The sequence below is a fragment of the Bombina bombina genome, chromosome 1 (assembly GCF_027579735.1).
Source record: "Bombina bombina isolate aBomBom1 chromosome 1, aBomBom1.pri, whole genome shotgun sequence".
NCBI classification, from domain to species: domain Eukaryota; kingdom Metazoa; phylum Chordata; class Amphibia; order Anura; family Bombinatoridae; genus Bombina; species Bombina bombina.
The window spans coordinates 364,398,200-364,406,660 of NC_069499.1; the positions used below are offsets into that span (position 1 = coordinate 364,398,200).

Here is an 8,461-nt window from a genome sequence, read left to right on the forward strand (position 1 = left end):
TAGCGAGTCACTTGTCTGCTTGGAAGGCAGTCACGGAGGAAGCACTTAAATGGGGCTCTGAATCAGAGTCAGAAGCTACTACAACTCCTTTAGTGAAGCTTCACTATCAAGAGATGGAGGAGATGTCGGGCACGCCTATACTGTATAATGCTCCTACTTCACAAGAACTTCAAAATACCGGGTGTGAGTACCTTGGGATACGGGAGGCAGTTAAAGACAACGAAGCCGCGACAGCCGCTACTCAACCAGTAGAAGAGGAGGTCGGTAAGCAGGGCATGTTCAGCCCTAGCGAATTCCCACATGGATTAAAAACTTACCTTGAGACCTGTGTCCCGCGACCTACCGGCTCAGGGGTGAGAGCGGAGAAACCCTGTCCCGCAGGACTGATAACCTTATGGTGGCTGGACTGCCTCCCAAGGACACAAAAGATTACATCAGGAGTAGGCTAAATGATCCTATGGTAACTCATACTCATAAGATATATTATATGAGATTGTACTAACATGCTTGGGGATAATCTGTCATTTGATGTTTATATACTGCTGGGTAACGAGTGAGATAAAGAGAGTTACTGCTTTATGTAAACATACTATTAGCTGGATAGTGCAGATGTTAATATCTATATCGGAATGATAGCCCTATATTTTTTTGGCATATACTGTCCTCCCTTGTTATACTAGCTAGGAGAATTTTTCAGATCGTTTATTATGCCAAACACATTTCTTGTAGCTAAATACCCTTTTTTAAATATGATACCCACTGCTGCCTTATGGCTATAGATCTAGCTAAAGGAGAAGATTGTGCCATCCTAAGTTTCATTGTCTCTATATGCTAAGCTACATCATTACTTATTTCCATCTTGTCATATATCTGTGGGTGCCTAATATATTTACCGTATTTGTTCCATATTTGAGAGTAGGGGAATAGATCCTTACAAAGTAAATATTCCAAAATGTATGGACTTACTGCGCAAGCATTTTAACTTTCACTTGATGCCCCAGTTTCGCTCTATCAGCGGCCGAGACAGGGCAAGATCTATATGGGTTATTATATCCTCCCAAAAAATATTGCTCATAAATTGTTCATCTATTAATGCGCTGGCTTATGTTATGCACTGGATGTTAAGTATTGTTTATATTATCATGCCCTCTCTTAGCATGTGGCCTCATGAATATGGGTGTATACATGTTAATTGAGGGTTCACAACCTCTCTAATGTTCAGATGATCACTCTGGTAATTATGATAACCTGCCCCAATTACAATCTGTATAGTGTTTCATAAGGGTAGTGGGACCATTTTAAACCCCTATTACCCCCTAAAAAAAGAAAAGGGTATGGGCATCATATTTTGTGTCCATCTAGCTGTCTGGTAGTCATTGCAATGACAAATACTTTCCAGCCTTGGTTCTGGAATTTTTTAGAGGCCTTTATTACCTCCTCACCATTTCTGTATGGTTAAATATTTTTATACTAACTCATTTTCTACATATATTGAAAAATGGTGCAAAGTGACAAAAACAAATACATTTTATCTTCGGATTTGAATGTTTTTTTTTTATTGAATAATATAGTTTTCAAATTTCAAAGGCTAGTATTTTGGGAAGGTGAACTAATGCTACTAAATGTGTTACCAAAAAACATGTATTTGAAAAATTTCGGAATATTTCTTGTATTGCTATTTAAAATAACAACAAAAAACACTTGCATTTTATAATGTGGTATGTTCCCATATTGTGGTATTTCTGCAAGCTAAAGTTATTTTATAAAAATAGATAGGGGTTGTATTGGTACCTCACCAAAAAAAAATTGAAATGTATGTGTAACTGCACGAGTACCAAGCAGCTAAAACCAATCCTAGCATAAATGTGTGAAAAGTCTTGACAGCGAAGGGGTTAAAAGCAACATAGAAAATATAGATCTACGTTTAAAACAAGGCCTTGGACTTTTTTTTTTTATAGTCTAGGAGACTGATAATTCACTTTGGATCAGCACAAGCAGAATAATGCTCACAAAGAGCACTTTGAGACTGTAATAAAAATGGTTTAATTATGGGTAGTAAAACAACTTTCCTATAATCTTTCATTGTTTATTTTGCTCCTTTTTCTTATTATTTAAAGGGCCACTAAAGTTAAAAAAAAATAAGTTTCATGTTTTAAATAAAGCATTAATTAAAAAAAAAAAACACACACAAAAAGAAACAACAATCCTCCATTATCAAAATGCGCACATTCTTTTTATATCGACAGCTTCCGCTAAGGCTCCTGCTACTATTAAACATAAGCAAAAGTGTAGAGTATATACATAATGGTATATACATATTGAGATTGGCTGATGGCTGTCAAATAATACAAAAAAAATTGGATTAACTTTGAAATTTGCCAGAAAATATTCTACAGTTTAATTCAAATTAAGTATGATTGTACTGTCTTTAAATGTGTATTATTAAATGCTACTGTATTTAGTGGTCATTTAACTGTGGGTTTTCTCAATTTTATAAATTGGAAGTGGACCCTGCAGGCTTCACAAGCATAACCCCGTCACACCCAGTATTTGTCCCTTATTGGCCTCAGCAAAGACGATCAGAAAAAAAAAAAAAATGCAAAACCAACTTAACTTTTGTTAACAAAAGGACAGTGGCTAGCTGTGTCTACTGCAGTAGCAGGTTTGGATTGGCTCCTTCAATTAAAGCAAGTGGTAGGGAGATTTTGACCGTTGAAAAACACAATTGAAGTAAAAATGTGTAATGTGGTCTGCAAATTTTCACACAAAAAAAAATATCAAAATTACAAAGTTTTAAGATCTCTGTTCCATATTATAAAGATATAACTCTGCTATATGTACTGGCTTTTAGGAGACTGAACCAGTACAACTACGTCATGAAGCAAACTGCACATGTGCCTATCAATCAAATGTAACGTCTAGCATGAATGTAAATAGGTCAGCATATAATAGTTCCCTGGTGAATCACAAACAGGAAACACAGTAGTGAAATATAACAGACTTACCATTTGGCTATCAATCATGCAAAGTTGCAAATCCAACAGATATTGATAACTTTCATCCTATGTCATGGATTTATACATCATTCATCTTTTAAGGAACATGAAACCCAAACAATTTTTTTCATGATTCATAGCATACCATTTGAAGCCCCTTTTTAATTCACTTCTATACTCATAATGTGCTTCATTCTCTTGTTATATTTGTTAAAGGAGTGACAATGCACTACTGGGAGCTAGCTGAACACAAGGTGAACCAAAGACATGAGGAATATATGTGCAGCCAGCTCAGTAGAATATTGCTGGTCCAGAACCTACCTATGTATGCGTTCAACAATGGATACCAAGAGAATTAAGATTATTTACTTCTACTAGAAGTAAATTGTAAAGTAGTTTAAAATTGCATGCTCTATCTAAATCATGAAAGTACAATTTTGATTTTACTGTCCCTTTAAAAAAAAAAAAGCACTGGATAAAAAAATGGAAATGACCATAAACCTCAACATACTAAAACACTTGGATGGGGGGGGGGGGGTTGTATGAATCACCTAATAGTCCTTTTCTCACCTTAAAGGGACGTTAAACACTAAATACATGCTAGATAGAATGATGCATTCAAAGAAATTAGTCCATGACTAACATGTAGATGTATCTTTAAAGTTTCATTAATTGATTAAAAAGTGACAAAATAAGTGTAAAGTGTTAGTGTCTATAAAACACTGGGAGTTGCCATGTTGTAACTTGTGTTACCTTCTCTGCTGTGGCCAATTAGGGTCAGTTATAAATAGGTCACTAGAGTGTGCAGCCAATGGTTGTGCTGGATTTAACAGTGTTCTGCACTTCCATTTCTAACAGAAACTGAAAAGCTCACAACAATTTCATAATGGAATTACAGGCAAAGAGGACAAAATAAATAATGAAAGTATATTGCAGAGTTGTTTTATAGATACAATTTATCATTTTATATTAGCATCTCAAAGTGTTTAATGTCCCTTTAAGGTCTACATTGTCTTTAATAAAGTAATTCATAGAACAATAACACCCATTTTAAACTATAGAATAATATTGAGCCACTTGACAGACATGCAGTATGTTAATTAATAAAATCTGCCATATATTAGGCATATTGAAAAGAATAAAGTTTTAAAGCATGCAGTTTAAAACTGGACTACGTGTTCTAAATTATTCTTTGTTTTAATCACTGATGCTTTGTTACCCAAGATAATGGTTAAAATAACTTGATTCTCTCACTATTCCAAGATGTTCTTTTATTTATTTTGTTAGCTAAACCATTTATATTAAGCTTTTTAAATTAAAGCCAAATAAAATAAAAATAAACTTGCACGATACTTTTGCCTGCTATCTAACTAATTGGCTCCCAGACATTGACCACTACACATGAACTGTGAGAACACAGAGATCTGCTGGTCAGCACTGACACCATCCATACTAAAGTACAACAGACAGGAAGAGGTTAATGTTGCCCACTGACTTGTCTCCCTGCTGCCTACCCTGTTTCTCCTTCCTTAGTCATGGTGATGGGATGAACGAATTTGCCTTCTGCACCAAAATGTCACTGTCACAGTCAACAACTGCTTTTGGTACGACCAGCCGCCAACGTGCACAGGAGGAAATAAGAGGGGGAATTAATTTACCGATGCACTCTACAGCAAAATGCAAGAAGTGTAAAGATGTTGGTTCGTCAGCAACACGGAGACAGTATTCTAGTTCCTATATTCAAATATTTTGCACTTCATATCCCGTTAACTAATTTAATATGGGGTTAAATACATATTTAGCTCGTATTAGTAATGCAAACATGACGTACTTCAACAAATTAAACATCTCATGTTTGCGTTACAATGTTAATTTAACTATCCTTTGATTACCATAATGATTGTTTTTTTGTTTCCAAAATGTGCATCTTATTTGTTATAATGCCTCCTCCTGGATGCAGATCCCATGTTAATGCCTTGAAAGCACTGTGTAAGTACTTACCCGCTTTGTGCTTGATTATAAGAGGCAAAGGTGTTACAACATCACATCACTGACCGTGCTAATTTGTTAATATGTTTACTCTATCCACATGTTTTATACAGTACCTACAAACCAATCCCAGCAAATATCTAATCACTCTGCTTTTCTCTCGATGGCAAGATATTTTTTTCTGGCTGTATTATTTTTTAATTATCACATTTTATATTATAGAGCATCTATATGTGCCATTTTTGCTTTCACTACACCTATGACAACTTCAGTGGTACTTACATAACACTAACACTTGCTGTATGAGTTTAGGTTGACCTGTCAATGGGATGTACTAAAAGGAATGACAAGGGTGAATGACAAAATGGAATGCCCATAGACTTTAATGGGATGTAAAATTAAAAGTGTTGAAGCAACAAAACTATGATACATATCAAATAGATATTTACCAGATATGTTCCCCAGGTACAGTAGCATATTCTGAAATTGAGATTACATCAGATTATAGCTGCTTTCTATGGAATGACAAGGGGGAATGACAAAATGGAATGCCCATAGACTATAATGGGATTAAATTTAAAAGTTCTATAGAAACTAAACTATGATACATATCAACTAGATATTTACCAGATATGTTCCCCGGGTACAGTAGCATATTCTGAAAGTGAGATTACTTCAGATTATAGCTGCTTTCTATGGAATGACAAGGGTGAATGACAAAATGGAATGCCCATAGACTATAATGGGATTACATTTAAAAGTGCTATAGAAACTAAACTATGATACATATCAAATAGATATTTACCAGATATGTTCCCCAGGTACCGTAGCATATTCTGAAAGTGAGATTACTTCAGATTATAGCTGCTTTCTATGGAATGACAAGGGTGAATGACATAATGGAATGCCCATAGACTATAATGGGATTACATTTAAAAGTGCTATAGAAACTAAACTATGATGCATATCAACTAGATATTTACCAGATATGTTCCCCGTGTACAGTAGCATATTCTGAAAGTGAGATTACATCAGATTATAGCTGCTTTCTATGGAATGACAAGGGTGAATGACAAAATGGAATGCCCATAGACTATAATGGGATTACATTTAAAAGTGCTATAGAAACTAAACTATGATACATATCAACTAGATATTTACCAGATATGTTCCCCATGTACAGTAGCATATTCTGAAAGTGAGATTACTTCAGATTATAGCTGCTTTCTATGGAATGACAAGGGTGAATGACAAAATGGAATGCCCATAGACTTTAATGGGATGTAAAATTAAAAGTGTTGAAGCAACAAAACTATGATACATATCAACTAGATATTTATCAGATATGTTCCCCATGTACTATAATGGGATTAAATTTAAAAGTTCTATAGAAACTAAACTATGATACATATCAACTAGATATTTACCAGATATGTTCCCCGGGTACAGTAGCATATTCTGAAAGTGAGATTACTTCAGATTATAGCTGCTTTCTATGGAATGACAAGGGTGAATGACAAAATGGAATGCCCATAGACTATAATAGGATTACATTTAAAAGTGCTATAGAAACTAAACTATGATACATATCAACTAGATATTTACCAGATATGTTCCCCATGTACAGTAGCATATTCTGAAAGTGAGATTACTTCAGATTATAGTTGCTTTCTATGGAATGACAAGGGTGAATGACAAAATGGAATGCCCATAGACTATAATGGGATTAAATTTAAAAGTGCTATAGAAACTAAACTATGATACATATCAACTAGATATTTACCAGATATGTTCCCCATGTACAGTAGCATATTCTGAAAGTGAGATTACATCAGATTATAGCTGCTTTCTATGGAATGACAAGGGTGAATGACAAAATGGAATGCCCATAGACTATAATGGGATTACATTTAAAAGTGCTATAGAAACTAAACTATGATACATATCATATAGATATTTACCAGATATGTTCCCCATGTACAGTAGCATATTCTGAAAGTGAGATTACATCAGATTATAGCTGCTTTCTATGGAATGACAAGGGTGAATGACAAAATGGAATGCCCATAGACTATAATGGGATTACATTTAAAAGTGCTATAGAAACTAAACTATGATACATATCAACTAGATATTTGCCAGATATGTTCCCCATGTACAGTAGCATATTCTGAAAGTGAGATTACTTCAGATTATAGCTGCTTTCTATGGAATGACAAGGGTGAATGACAAAATGGAATGCCCATAGACTTTAATGGGATGTAAAATTAAAAGTGTTGAAGCAACAAAACTATGATACATATCAACTAGATATTTACCAGATATGTTCCCCGTGTACAGTAGCATATTCTGAAAATGAGATTACTTCAGATTATAGCTGCTTTCTATGGAATGACAAGGGTGAATGACATAATGGAATGCCCATAGACTATAATGGGATTACATTTAAAAGTGCTATAGAAACTAAACTATGATACATATCAAATAGATATTTACCAGATATGTTCCCCATGTACAGTAGCATATTCTGAAAGTGAGATTACTTCATATTATAGCTGCTTTCTATGGAATGACAAGGGTGAATGACAAAATGGAATGCCCATAGACTTTAATGGGATGTAAAATTAAAAGTGTTGAAGCAACAAAACTATGATACATATCAACTAGATATTTACCAGATATGTTCCCCAGGTACAGAAGCATATTCTGAAAGTGAGATTACTTCAGATTATAGCTGCTTTCTATGGAATGACAAGGGTGAATGACAAAATTGAATGCCCATAGACTTTAATGGGATGTAAAATTAAAAGTGTTGAAGCAACAAAACTATGATACATATCAACTAGATATTTATCAGATATGTTCCCCATGTACAGTAGCATATTCTGAAAGTGAGATTTCTTCAGATTATAGCTGCTTTCTATGGAATGACAAGGGTGAATGACATAATGGAATGCCCATAGACTATAATGGGATTAAATTTAAAAGTGCTATAGAAACTAAACTATGATACATATCAAATAGATATTTACCAGATATGTTCCCCAGGTACAGTAGCATATTCTGAAAGTGAGATTACATCAGATTATAGCTGCTTTCTATGGAATGACAAGGGTGAATGACAAAATGGAATGCCCATAGACTATAATGGGATTACATTTAAAAGTGCTATAGAAACTAAACTATGATACATATCAAATAGATATTTACCAGATATGGTCCCCATGTACAGTAGCATATTCTGAAAGTGAGATTACTTCAGATTATAGCTGCTTTCTATGGAATGACAAGGGTGAATGACAAAATGGAATGCCCATAGACTATAATGGGATTACATTTAAAAGTGCTATAGAAACTAAACTATGATACATATCAAATAGATATTTACCAGATATGTTCCCCATATACAGTAGCATATTCTGAAAGTGAGATTACATCAGATTATAGCTGCTTTCTATGGAATGACAAGGGTGAAT

General features: G+C 34.3%; 1 protein-coding gene across 1 annotated transcript in view; it reads right to left on the reverse strand.

The window, feature by feature from the left end:
• DARS1 (aspartyl-tRNA synthetase 1) overlaps positions 1 to 4,655 on the reverse strand; it is a 436,414-nt gene extending 431,759 nt beyond the window's left edge. Inside the window, exon 1 of the mRNA XM_053698254.1 lies at positions 4,511 to 4,655. Coding sequence (XP_053554229.1) covers positions 4,511 to 4,533 — 23 coding nt within the window. The 5' untranslated portion in view covers positions 4,534 to 4,655. The remainder of the gene's footprint in view (positions 1 to 4,510) is intronic.
• Positions 4,656 to 8,461: the final 3,806 nt, after the last annotated feature.